This window comes from Callospermophilus lateralis, unplaced genomic scaffold (assembly GCF_048772815.1).
Source record: "Callospermophilus lateralis isolate mCalLat2 unplaced genomic scaffold, mCalLat2.hap1 Scaffold_45, whole genome shotgun sequence".
In the NCBI taxonomy this organism is placed as follows: Eukaryota; Metazoa; Chordata; class Mammalia; order Rodentia; family Sciuridae; genus Callospermophilus; species Callospermophilus lateralis.
In genome coordinates this window covers 11,058,108-11,072,813 of record NW_027514398.1, presented here as the reverse complement: position 1 = coordinate 11,072,813, position 14,706 = coordinate 11,058,108, and the positions used below count along the sequence as shown (strand labels likewise).

At 32.5% G+C, this 14,706-nt stretch overlaps 1 protein-coding gene across 1 annotated transcript; it reads left to right on the top strand.

The window, feature by feature from the left end:
* The first annotated feature begins 2,583 nt into the window (after nt 1–2,583).
* Nucleotides 2,584–14,145, top strand: LOC143388964 (coiled-coil domain-containing protein 144A-like). The gene is made up of 4 exons (XM_076842364.1): nt 2,584–2,967; nt 8,683–8,955; nt 9,658–9,828; nt 13,967–14,145. Exons 1-3 carry the CDS (start codon nt 2,584–2,586, stop codon nt 9,793–9,795), a joined length of 795 nt encoding a protein of 264 aa, XP_076698479.1. The 3' UTR covers nt 9,796–9,828; nt 13,967–14,145.
* The last annotated feature ends 561 nt before the right edge of the window (nt 14,146–14,706 follow it).

Below are 14,706 nucleotides of genomic sequence, written 5' to 3'. Positions count from 1 at the left end.
ACCTTGGAGAACTTTTGTATGTCTCAGTAGATGTAGAGCTAAGGCTCTTACTATGGTCTGGTTGAATTCATGAGGTGTCAGATTGCAAACTTTTTCTTCTTAAAGTTAAATGTTGTTTTATTTGCCACTGAAGCCATCCCAACAGATAGGTACATAATAAAATATTTGGAATTTTTAACTGTTTAAAGGGTAGATCATATGATCCTAAAAGTGGATCAACATGAGAAATAGTGAATTCTAAATTTTATTTATTGTTTTTAGGTATACATTACAATAGAGTTCTTTTGGTGTATTATACATACATAGTATATAACTTCTTCTATTCTAGAGTTTTTCTGGTCATGTACTCATATGTGAACATAGGAATGTAATGTCAGATTCATTCTACTATATTCCCCTCCTCTCTCAGCCCTTTATTTACTTTTGTCTAACCAACAAACTTCTATTCTTTTATCCTCCACCCTTATGTGTGTTAGCAACTACATGTTAAGGAGAATATTCAGACTTTGGATTTGGAGAACTGGATTATTTCACTTGGCATGATAGTGTCCAGTTCCATTCATTTGCCAGCAAATGCCATAATTTCATTCTTCATGGCTGAATCCATTGTGTATATATGACACATTGTCTTTATCCTTCCATGTGTTGAAAGGCACCTAGGTTGGTTCCACAGCTTAACTTTTGTGAAGAGCTGCTATAAATATTTATGTGTCTCTGTCATTATAGTATCATTGGAGTATACACTGAGGAGCAGAATAACTGGGTCAAATGGTCGTTCCATTCCAGGTTTTGTGAGAAATCTATATACTGATTTCCTGAAAAATTTCTTGGTGCAATGTATGAGTGAATCTTTTCCCCACATTCTCACCAACATTTATTGTTACTTGTATTCTTTATATCTCAGTGTAGTTTTAATTTTCATTTTTCTAATTGCTAAAGATGTTGAACATTTTTTTTTCATATACTTGTTAACTGTTTGTACATATTTTTCTTTTAAGTGCTTGCTCAGTTTTTTGTTCATTTATTGATTGGGTTAATTTTTTTTGTTTGTGAGTTATTTTTCGAGTTGTTTATGTATTCTGGAGATTAATGCTCTATCTGACATGTCAGTGACAAAGATTTTCTCCCATTCTATAGGGTGTCTACTCACATTCTTGATGGTTTCCTTTGCTGTAAAGATACCACCCCATGTATTGATTCTTTATTTTATTTCTTGTACTTTAACTGTCTTTTTGAGAAATTCAGTACCTACAATGACAAGATGGAGCACTGGGCCTGTCTAGTCTTGTAATAGGTCTAGGGTCTTTTATCTATTATCTAGGTCCTTTATCCACTTTGTTTTTGAGAAATAGGGGTTAAATTTCTCCTATGACATATGGGTTTTTAGTTTTCCCAGCACAATTGGTTGATGAACCTATCCTTTCCCCAATGAATGTTTTATAGTGTGTTGTCTAGTATTAGATAACTATATGTGTGGGGTTTTCTCTGTCACTTCTCTTCTGTTCTGCAAAGTTATTTTTTTTTCTTACATTGGCAAACTAACTAATCAATCTATTCTTTCATTCTGGTATAATGCAGATTTTTTCAATCCTTAATTTTTTTCTTTTTTTATAATTAGGAATTGAACCAGGGTGCTCAACCACTGAGATGCATCCTCATCCATTTATTTATTTATTTATTTATGAATGAGTCAGGGTCTCACTGAATTGCTGAAGACTGGCTTTGAACCTGTGATCCTCCTGCCTCAGTCTCCTGAGACACTCTTATTACAAGCATGAGCCCCTGAACCTGGCAGTTCTTACATTCTTTAAATTGTAATTTTCTTTTACTCTCATAGATCCATCTTCTTGAATTAACTTTTGAACTCTTGGGAATTTATATTTTTATAAGCTCAGAAGTTTACATCTACTTTTTCTTCAGTGGGTATCTATTTATTGAAACCCTTTCACCATATAAATATACAGGTTTTTCTTTAATTTCAGTGAAAATTATGAAACATCATTTTATTGAGTGCTAGCTAAATGTATCCTTGGTTTTATTTAGGTTTCTCCTAGTGATGGGACAGAGAACAAGCTATTGCATAAATATCACAAGAAGAAGGATGAGGTCTCTATGAAGAGACTGGGAATGGACACAGTAAAATATCAGAACCAGGAAAAGAAGTGCTTTGAGAATACTGAAATTTTAAGAGAAAAGAATACCAGCCTTCCATGGACACAAAAATTGAATGAGGAAACACTTATGGAAATATTCCAGGCCAATGAACAGTTGGATATTTGGAAAGTTGAGAGTACATTGCAAAATTTCACACCTGAGAGTGAAAAACAAAGCACAGAAAGACCAGAAACAGATGTCAAATCTCACCCTGCCAGATCTGGTCCTGCTCCACCCCATCAAAGTGAAAGTCCAACATCAAAAGGAAATCTAGAACTTGCTTTCCAGAGAGGCAGAGATAAAGACTTTAGTTCACAGGAAGAAAAGAATATTGATGTATCTAACCTAAACGTTAGTAGTGAGATTCCTTCCCAACAGGTTCCAAAGTGTGAAGTAAAAATAAGTAACCTAGAAAATGAGTCAAGAGTAATGACTTTGGCTACAGATCAGGTAAACGGACACCTAATACAAAGACAGTGCCAACTGAAGGAGATCGAACACAGGTATCAAGATGAACAAAGAAAAAGGAATGAACACCTCAGAAAGCAGGAAGTTTCTAAAGAGAAGGTATCTAAACTACGAAGAGAAACTATATTGCATGAAGACCAATTGCATGACTATCAGAACAAAAGTGACAATAGAATAGATGGAGTTATTAATGTCCAAACGCAATTTTATGATGTTATAAAAAAACTTCAAGCTCGGAATGACAGGTATCGTCTCATGGTGGAAAACAAATATTTGGAGTTAATCAATGAAACTAATCATTTAAGAGAACAACTGGATCAATATGGAAAGGAGAAAGCAGAAGAAGTAAGTATCAAGCAAGATATCTCTATAAAGAGTCTTCAAAGGAATACTCAAAGTGATATCTGCTTATGGCTAAATGTTGATTCTTGATGAATATAAAAATGTAGATATTATGAATGTGTTTCTGTATCAACACAGAACTACAACCTGTTGTCTAGCAAAAATAACTTAGACATCATTTGCAGCACAACCAATCTGTGTTTGAAGTGCTAAGTATTCCAATTTCCCTGCTCTGATTCTTACACACTGTGTACATATTTTAAAATAACTATAGGTACTCATATGTCAACTAAACACAAAAAACTTAGTTAAAATGGATTTTAATATTTAAAAAGGAGGAAATTTTTGAAACTTGGGCCTGACCCTTCAATTTAAGAAATTGTTTCTTATAAAGATTTAAGAGGTTGAGTTAAGATTTTTTTGTAGGTTTATATGCTGCCATTAGTAATATGGTCTCAATAATGCTGAAACAATATCTAATTTTGGTGCCATTAATTCAACCCAAAGTTTGCACATGCTCAACACATGTTCTACCAATGAGCTACATCCCATTACTGAATAACAATTTTAGTGTCTTCTTGTTGCTATACTTGAAGATCACAATGAAACAAATAATGGAAATGCTCATACCTAGTTTCAAATAAATTAGTTACTTTTACAGTTCGTTCCAGATTTTCCAGTTGAACTGAAATGTAGATGCTGTGTTTTGTAATAGACTTTCTTCAGTATATTTTTGTATATTTCTAGTTGGTAAATTAATAAGTCATTTAAGTTTAACATAAATCTGAAAATAACTGTCCTGATATTTTTTGTTTTCATTCATGTCTTGTCCACCTCTTTAAAAGCATCTATTTGTCATTATCATAAACTGGGACTAATGTGATGAATTGCAGCAAAGCCACAGTTGATTTCATCTGTAATTTGATGCATATATTCATGATAACTTGCTAATAGTTTTCTTCATTTCATGGCCTAATTCCTATTATAGAGTGACTTTCAGTACAAAGATAATTGTAGCCATCTAAAATTCATTAATTTGGCACTGAACCCCCATGCCCAGACTAATGAGTGTGGCAGGGTTTATGTAAAGCAGGAGTAGTCTGAGGATCAGTGAGAAATCTAGGAGATGTGGACAGGCAGTGAGGTGGAGACCAGGTTACCTAGCATCTCCTTTATTCTTTGTGAAAGTATATTGGAATTATTTTAGCAAAACTTTAGAGATGTGAGGATGTGGGGTATTAATTTGAGTCTCTAATAAGAGAGGGATAATAACCTCTGTAGAATTCACCACTACCAATGAGACCTGTGTAACCATTATTGATTGAGATTTCAATAGTTTGTTAAACTATGCAACTTTATCAAGGGCAGTATGTAGAGATACAGGGCTCTCCCTGTTGTGTAAGGAATGTGATAGTGACTCAGCAGAAGTACACAATCTTCTATTTTCTTAAGGGAATTCAGAAATAAACAGCAGCTTACTGTTGTATGTAGTGATATTTTTTTCAGAGTAAGCATCATTATATAATAATAATAATAATAATAATAATAATAATAATAACAATAACAATAATAATAAATTTTTAAAGTGAGCTGAGTAACAAAATCATTAACAGAAATATCAGGTAGTTGCGAGACATCTTGAAAAACAGCCAGCCGGTACCCTGAAACTACAACGCGTATCAGAGTCTTCTCTAGAAGATTTAGCATATTTTCACATAAATTTAAAATATAAAGACAGGATTTAATGAAGAAACTAAGACAAATGACAAGTCAAGTATGTAGAAAATTGAACATGTCATCTGTAAATCAACACCTGCTTAAGTAAAAAAAGTTATTCTGGGATACTAATTTCAATGAACAGCTTTCTTTATATTTTCATTATAATTGATTTTTATTATATTTGGGGATCTTTATACTGCACTTATTTCTTACACTTAAAATTTTCTTTTAGAATTTTTCTCTTACAAAATCAGCATCTTTCATTAAAATATCTAGTCTGAGGAAAGCTGAGGCTTTTTTGTATAACCCAGCAGCTTTTCATGCTGTCTCTACTTCCATGGTACAACAAGGAAAGCTAAATTAGAGGTACTATTTAATAGAATGTTTCAGGAAAATTTGTTATTTTTACTTCATTTTTGTGCATCTATTCAAAATCTGCAAGTAATTACTAAATTGACTTTAAAAATGTGTACAAATTGTTTTATGCTTTTCTCAAAATACAGATATGTTTTAGGTTTTAGTTTAATTATTGAAAAACTTAGGCTATTTCTTTATTTTTTTCATTTATTTACATACATTATGAATCATATAAATATTTGTATTATGTCTGGACTGATATCCAAACTAGAGAATGAAAAATGTTAGCTAAGTGTTTTTTCAGTACATCTCTTAAAAGGCATTTTTATTATATATGTAATGCACCTGACATCGAAATCACCCATATAACATGGAAAATACAGTGTATTTTAGTACAGTAACAGAGTTGTGTAACCATTTACACAGTCAATATTAGAACATTTTCATTTTCTTGAAAAGAAACCTGGAACCTCTTAGCTGTCAGTTTTCTAATCCCTACACGTCCAAAGTCCTAGAAAACTAACAATATATTATTTTAGAAATTAACAAATGTAAACAATAGTACTTTTTATTTTTTATTTATTTTTTAACTTTAGGAATGACTCTATTTTATTTTTATGTGATTTTTAATTTGTTTTAATTAGTTACCCATCACAATACAATGACCTTGACATATCATACATTTGAATCACATGGGATAAAATATCTCATTTTTCTAAGTATACAGGTTGCAGAATCACATTGGTCATGCATTCACATATATACACATGGCAATAATAATGTCCGTTTTATTCTACTATCCTTCCTATATCCCCAGCCTTCCCCTCCCTTCCCATCACTTCTCTCTACCTAATCTAAGGTAACACTATTATTTTTTTCTCACATGTTCATACATGTATTTTGTATAACAATGAATGTCTCCTTCCACCATCCATGGAATTCTCTTTCTCACTCCTTTCCCCTCCCACCCCTCTTCCCTATGTAGAGGTAATCTTCTTCCCATGCTCTTCCTCTCTTCCCCATTTTGAGTCACTCCCCTTATATCAGAGAAGACACTCGGCATTTGTTTTTCTTGGGATTGGTTAACTTCATTTAGCATTATCTTCTCTAATGCTATTCATTTCCCTGCAAATGTCATGGTCTCATTATTTTAAGTGCTGAGTAATATTCCACTGAGTACATATGCCACATGTTTTTATCCATTCATCCATTGAAGGGCATCTAGGTTGGCTCTACAGTCTAGCTATTGTGAATTGTGCTGCAATAAACATTGATGTGGCTATGTCCCTGTAGTACACTGTTTCTTTATTGTTCTTTTTAGATATATATGGCAGTAGACTGTATTTGAATATTTACATCATAGATTATAACTTCACATTTTTATATTTGTACATAATGTGGAGTTACACTGGTCATGTATTCACATGTGAATATAGGAAAGTTGTTTCAGATTTATTCTACTGTCTTTTCTGTTTCCATTTTCATTCCCATTCCTTTTGTCTTAATTCAATGAACTTCAATTCTTTTTTCCCAAATTCCTTACTGTGTGTTAGCATTCACTTATTAAAGAGAACTTCCAGCCTTTGGATTTGGAGGATTGGCTTATTTCACTTAGGATGATAATCTCCAGTTCCATCCATTTACTGGCAAATGCCAAAATTTCATTCTTTCTCACTGCTTATTAATATTCCATCCTGTGTACATGACACATTTTTTAAATATATTCATCTATTGAAGGTTTCATAGCTTCAATATTGTGATTTGAGAAGCTTTAGACATTGTTGTGGCTGTGTCACTGTAGTATGATGATTTTAAGGATTTTGTGTGTAAATCAAGGAGTGGGATAAGTGGGTCAAATAGCGGGTACATTCCAAGATTTATGAGGACTCTCCATACTGCTTTCAAGAGTGATTGCACCAACTTGCAGTCCCATCAGCAATGTGTAAGTCAACATTTTCCCCACACTGCCACCAACATCTATCATTATTTTATTCTTTTCAGTTGCCATTCTGATCCAAGTGAGATGGAATCTCAGTGTGGCATTTGCGTTTCTCTAATTGAATTTTTTTTTCATATATTTTCTGAACATTTGCATATGTTCTTCTGGGAAGTGCCTTTTCAGTTTCTTTGCCCATTTATTGATTGGATTATTGGTTGGTGTTCTTTTGGTGTTAAAAAAGTTGAATTATTTGTACATCCTGGTGATTAATGTTCTATCTGAGGTGCACATGGCAAAGATTTTCTCACATTTTGAAGGCTCTCTGTTCATAATGCGTGATGGTTTTCTTTGCTGTGAAAAAAGTTTTTTAGTTTGATACCAACCCATTTATTGATCCTTTTTTTAAAAGAGCAAAATAGTTGTATATAGACCACAATATCTTTATTTTTATGTGGTGGTGAGGATCAAACACAATGCCTCACACATGGAAGGCAAGCACTCTACCATTGAGCTACAGCCCCAGCCCCAGCCCCATATTGATGCTTTTAAAAAATATTTTTATTTGTAGATGGACACATTATCTTTATTTATTCATGTGTGGTGCTGAGGATCAAACCAAGAGCTGCACACATGCTAAGCAAGCACTCTACCACTGAACTACCAGCCACCATTTGCTGATTCTTGATATTAACTTTTGCTTTTTGGAAATCTTGTTTGGAAGTTGGCTTATAGTTCTAACTCTAAAATTACTCTGTAATGGATATTTCATACAAGTGAATTTATACAACAGTAGGTATTTTGTTTTTTACCAGTTTCATTGACTTAGAAAACTTTTTTCAAGGATCCTCTGTGTTGTAGCAAGCATCATTATTTTATTTGTTTATGTTGTATAACAGAATTTTGTTTTATGACCATGTCACTTAGCCAGTTATCAGTTGCTAAACCACAAAATGCTTCCACCTCTTGACAATTCCAGTACTACATGACTGGGGGCATCCATTTACAAGTCAATATTTGGACATGCTTTTATTAGACTTTGTGGTCTTCATGAATTGTGCTGATTGTACCATATCTCTGTCTTATTCATGCTGTACTTTCTGACTTGTCTGTTTTTATTCACTTGATCATGTTTATTCAGAGATCACATAAAATGAATTTTTATTTTTCATGCTCTTTCTCTGACTTTTCTGTCACCAAAAGTGTTTGCATGGTGATTATCTTATTGAGATATAAATTCTCCCAAGGTGAGAGTAATATCTGATATCCACACCTATTCTAGAATGAATGGAAAATATTAATGCCTAATAGTTGCTTTAAGAAAATTACTATTTGATATCAATCAATATTTTTTATTAGTAGATTGGCCTGTTAAGACTTTTATTCTAACTATATTTCAGTGACAAAATATAAAATTAAATTCACTTAATCCAGTAGAAAATTCAGTATGGGAAAAATCATCTTCTATATAGATTTCCTCAACATTTATTATGTAGCCAGAATTGGGATTTATAGATGTGTAATCCTTACCAACTGAAAAGCTAATATACCTTATTATAGAAACTTAATCTACTCTTAAAAATGCTGGTATAGATTATGTTTTGTTGCAATTGAAATTATGTAAAATTTGTTGTTTGAGTTTGTGTCGAATATTTTCAGTATCTTACTTTCATATTGGGTTTTTCATACTTCTTTTATTCATGCAGATGGATGATCTTACTACAAAGATGAAAAATGCATCTTCAAAGCATTTACATTTGAGAACAAACTATGACTGTTTTATGCAGAACTTGTTTTTTATAAAAAGTATGCAAGATACATTTGAAAAAATAGAAAGGAATCAAAAGAAGTTGGAAGAAAATGTAGTAAACTTTCCAAGGCACACACGGAGCACTCGAGTAGAACGAGGCCAAGGAGTATGGTGGGAATGTGACATTGAACATCGAGCAAGATGGAATTTAGAGGAGAAGCAAAAACAAGTATTTCTGATTTTACAGGCTATCTTACTTATCTGCAATTTGCTTTAATTCATTTCATTGTAAACTGTATTTTGGATATACATATTATAGGTGTATTCTATATCTCTTGAGGAAGGATGTTGTGTAGATTTCAAAGAGAAGGAAGACATTTGATGCCCCTTCAAATACCACAATTTACATCATCCTTTCAGCTAATTTGATCTGAGTAATAATTTTCATCAGATAACTTTTGAATATTTGATAATAGTAGGCATAGTAAGAGTATGAGGAGAAAAATGTGATGCAGAAATATACTTTTGAATTGTTAAGTTAAAATTTTCAACTTTCATATTTTGAATTGATTCTATTATTCTTTAAATTGTCAGATAATCTGAGTGCTAATATGAGAATGATTCATTACTTTGAGCACAGATCAATGGTAGATAGCCTAGCCTGTGCTACATCCTGGGTTCCATTTGCAGTAGAAAGCAGGAGGAGGAGGGCAGGGAATGAGGAGGGAAAGGGGGAGAGGAAGAACTCTATTATTATTGTTTCAGATTTAATGTAATTGATACTGATGACAGAAGTTAACAGTCTAATATTTTTTTCTTCACATTTAAAATTGCTGTCTGAATTTTTTACACAGAACTAAATAAAATAACTACATAATAATTATTTGGGTTCTAATTATTTTTAAAATATATTCTTTTTTATGTTCTTTAGACACAAGAAGCAGCTGCGGAAATTACAGAGCAGTTCAGAAAGACTAATTTTACTTCAATAAGAAGTCAGATGGAACTCAGAATTAGCCATCTGGAATCTGAACTGAAAATTCTAAGAAATGCAACTGAGAGAATATAGACACTTCCATATAGAACAATCCAGATTCCACAAGTATGTCAGAACCTAGACTGAAAGAGAGCAACTTAGTCTCCTTAATTTGTATCTACTGCATAACTTTGAGACAGGTTGATGAGATTGGTAGCATGCAAAAGCTAACTAGACCCTATAATTTGTGTAAGTAATGTTATGAAATGAATGTACTCTTGAAATATTAGTCTAGGAAGTTTATCTTTCACTCACCTTTGCATTTTACATCTGAAGGTAAACTATTAAGTTTTCTTCCCTTAGTGTTCTCCTGTATGTAATCTGGTCTATTAGACTTTTAGTTAAGTATTTTTGAAGTTTTGTGATTCACATATTAATATTGTGACTGTTTCTACAGTCACAATTTTTGAAAGATTATAACTGAAACCTTAAGTGTCCAGTGTTGCTATGACTACACTCTGAGCACATTCTGACACCTGACAGATTAACTGATTTTTATTTTAATTGTTTAATATTATCCTTACATGGTATCTAGAGACAAAATGTTGTATATAATTTTTTTCTCTCTACATTGTCATACTTGTGATGATGGGAAGTATAACCTGCAAAGTGGTTAAAAATATTCTGATGATCCTTGTTGGGGCCTGTGAATGACAGAATGAATGGGCAGTCTCCTGAAGCCCTGGTAACAAATTTATGGGCCAACTTTCTAGGCAGCAGCTTTAATCTATCTTGATCAACCACTTACCTATCTTGTTCTGAACCAGTGGCTATTGCTCTGAATTGTCTCAGTGTCAAATGCTTAATTTATCTAGGTAATAGGTAGAATATACATATGATGGTAATAAATGCTTGACAATATCTTCAAGGAACATTCTTTAAGTGCTTGAACTGGTTCACTAAATATGAATCTTTCTAGCTTTACTAGAATTTTCTAGTTGCATATGTTTAAGGAAACCATAATGATTTAATATACTTCAACATAGTAAAATGACTTTAGTAGTCAAATAAACTAAAGTATACATCATCTGCTATATTTATCTTTAAAATACCAATATTTCTAATGGCATCCTCAAGAATCTTCCAAGGAGAGTCTTTCAAGAAGGCAGCATTGTTACTTGCAAAGTCATACATCGCTGATTTCTGTCTCTCTTCCACCAACATTGCTTTAATTGGAAGTTTGAAGCCCCCTAGAAATATGTACACTTCTTTAGAGAAATTACAAACCCATAATTGCATACACTGTCTCTGTTCTGATTCTTTTCAGTGTTGTGCCAACATATGGAGAATTTCTACCTACTCTCTTTTTAAAATATTTTTTTAGTTATAGATGAACAATACTTTTATTTTCTTTATTTTATGTGGTGCTGAGGGTTGAACCCAGTGCCTCACATGTGTAGGCAAGTACTCTACCACTGAGCAACAATCCCTCCACTTACTCTTATGGAAAATTTAAATTATTCTTTTATTTGATGAAAATTTTGAAAGTGCATTTTGACATAAATAATATTGAGGTTAATTTTGACATAATTTAACAACATGAAATGTAATGTGCTCTAATTCAGTAACCAGTACTTCCACTTTATCCCTCCTTCTTCCTCCTTGTGTTCTCTTTCTTCTGCTCTACTTATCTTATACTTATTTGTAGTTTTTACGTTTTTTTTTAATTATGCATTATGAATATACATGAAGGTGAAATTCACTGTGATATTTTCATATGGATTCACAAAAAACTTGATCAGATTCATTTCACAATTCCACACTGAGTGCTCTCCCCAATTCCCTGGCTTGGGTTGGGTTAGGGATAGGATTAGAGTTGCATTGTGTAACAGGAGCCCTTCAGTACAACCAGGTGATTTCCTTCATACTAAGACTTCATTTGAGTGAGTCAAATATTAGTCCAACAATGATGAGTTATATTTTTAAGAGTTGAAAAGAAAAACAATGTCCAGCTATTTTGAACCCATTTGAAGATATTTCTATAATATTTGACAATTTTTTATCAGGGGTATTATTACAATAATGAAATATCTGCTTGAAAATGAACAAATAAAAGATACTACTTTGCTTTCATGGCAGCTTGGTTTAGAGATTCCATGTTTTTTTTTCCATGTTTTTTTGTTTCTTTGTACCAGGGATTATACTCAGGGACACTTGACCACTGAGCCACATCCCCAAACTATTCATGTTTTATTTAGAGACAGGGTCTCAGTGAGTTGCTTAGGCCTCATGGTTGCTGAAGCTAGCTTTGAACTCAAGACTGTCCTGTCACAGCCTCTTAAGCCACTGTGATTACAGGCATGTGCCATAACACCCTGCTTCAATGTGTTTTGATGAACTTCTTAACACACAGTAAAGCCATGCATATCTATGTTAAATGTGACCTCAACTTTATTCTTTTATTTGGCGTTTTGACCTAAAAAATCACAGGAGAACAAATCTAAGCTTTATAAAACAATGCTGAAGTTAAATAGTTATGACAGAAAGAAATAATTTTAATACATAAATTACAATTTAATTTAATAGCTGATATATGTTTTTTTCAGTTTCTTAGCTTACATGAATATCTTTCTGAAAAAATGAGAGAATCGGTTTTGAAGTGCTTCAGAGTCATGAAATTGGATGACTATATACAAAAAGAGAATGAAAGTTAGTTGTTATGCATGTTGCAAGTATAAGTTGTTCTTATTAGTTCTTACCAGAAAAAATGAGATAATTTACCATTTACAAAACAATGATAAATTGTGTATGAATGTAGACACAATCCAAAGGGGATTTGGGAGGCAACTGTTTTTCCAATGTATTTCTGGGAGAAAGTGATGATTCTTTTTTACTTATGCATAAGCTAGTTTATTTAAAACTTAATGTAATGGTTCTACATTTCCTTGTGGAACATTAGTTTGCCATATCATGCTAGCCTGAATAGAAGAGTGTTTTTTAAACTCTCTCATCACGATACAAAGATATGTCTCCATAATCACTGTAGAATGCCTTCAAAGGTGAAGGGAGAAGGAGAGGAAAAAACTACTAGAGAGGAAGAGTGATCAAATTATTTTATGTGCATCTGTGAATATGTCATAACCACTTCCTCTATTATATATAGTCAAATGCACCAGTAAAAATTTTTGTTTAAAATAATTTTCTTTAAAAATAGAACATAAAGACAGGAATGGGAATTCTGTCAGTCAAAATCATTTGTTTTCACATCAAATGTGTAAAGGCATTAGACACCACCTTATTGTTATCACTACAACATACTTACTATGTTCAGTAATATATTTTAGACCCTACTTGGGGAATTAGTAATAGAAGAGTTTTATAAAAAGACCTTAAGTGTGAAACTGCTTTTTTCCCACTTCTGCCCCACTATGAAACTCTCACCCTATACACTGACATTCTTTGGTGGGAAAAAAAATGGCATCACCCATATTCTGTGGTTTACGGCCAAAAGCCCAGACTGACTTAGTAACAGTCACACATTTAAAATACCCTGTCATGACTCTGTCATTAGTTTACATTTGCCTCAAGAAAAGTATGAAATTTCTTAGCCAAAAATTAAAATATCCAAATCAACTGGATTTTTGTCAGGTTACTCAGCCTATCTCATCTCACTTGCTTTACTGCCACTTTGCTCTAGATTCTAGTGACACTGGACCACTGTGATTCCACAAGTGTTCTTTCTCATCTCGGTGTCTGCATGCACCTCTTCCCTTTCTCTCACAATTTCTCCTTTTACTTCAGGTGTTAACTCATGTATCACTTCCTTTGAAGGACCTCAAACACTGACACAAATTTGGGACAGAAATCCCTTCTAAGTGTTCCAGTAGTATCCTGTTTTATCATTGTCCTAATGCCAATGACTCTGTATGGAAATTTCCTGGTTGTCTACTTTTGAAGCTATGGTATATGACTGTTGAGAGGTGTCCATTATCATCTCCATGTTGTCATCCCAATTCTTGCCAGAATACCCTAGCATATGGTTGTCAAATTTATGCATAAGGGGTGGAAAACCCAAAGCTCTGATACTCAGTCATAATGACAACTGTGTATGAAAATATGGGCAGACTGCATTCCATAGTGATTTTGTATTGTGGACATATCTATTTTTCTTCTTATAAACAATGAAAAGTTCTAAACTTCACTGATTTATACTTATAAAATGTTTGAGAAAAAATATAATTCTTTTTCTCTTCACTTGCTGCAGAATTTGAGTCCTGACCATGGGAGCTTCTGCATTAAGAATTACTAATAAGACAAGACAAGATCTACTTTTTGAAACATCATAAGGATATACAGAGATTTTAAGAAAAAAAAATGAAAGCTAATATTGTGTTTTTCAGATTGTTAATATAATATTTAAATTATTTATGAAATGTGATGTGATGTAAATACTTTATTGAAATGGATGTGTGTAACATATATATGATGAAATTATCAAAATATGAAAATATTTATATCTGTAAGAAAATTTGAAGTGCAAGTGCAAACCAGTTTTTATGGAGATGTGTTTTCAGACTATCTAAATGTTAGCATTTAAGCTCAATTCAGCAACCAAATCAACACTAATTTGGTAGATCTAAATATCACATTAATGATGGATTATTTATATTATATCACTGAATATGGGTCCATAGAATTAGGCAACATTATTTTTACATGCTGGTTACTATATTCACTAATGGATTAATTATTATACTGCCATCTTTAAATTTATATTTGAGGCACTGACTTAATTTTTCTAATAAGAATATTTGCTTAGTGGTTTATCTATATATTTTTTTCCTTTTCTGTTTGTTTATACAATCTTGGGAAATAATAGTAAATTTACAGGTTCTAATATAAAGTACTTTTGTCTGCTGAAGCATTTTAAATTGAATTGCTTACATATGCTATCATTTATGATATTTTTAGTATTTTGTACAAGTCAGAACATGCTAGATAACT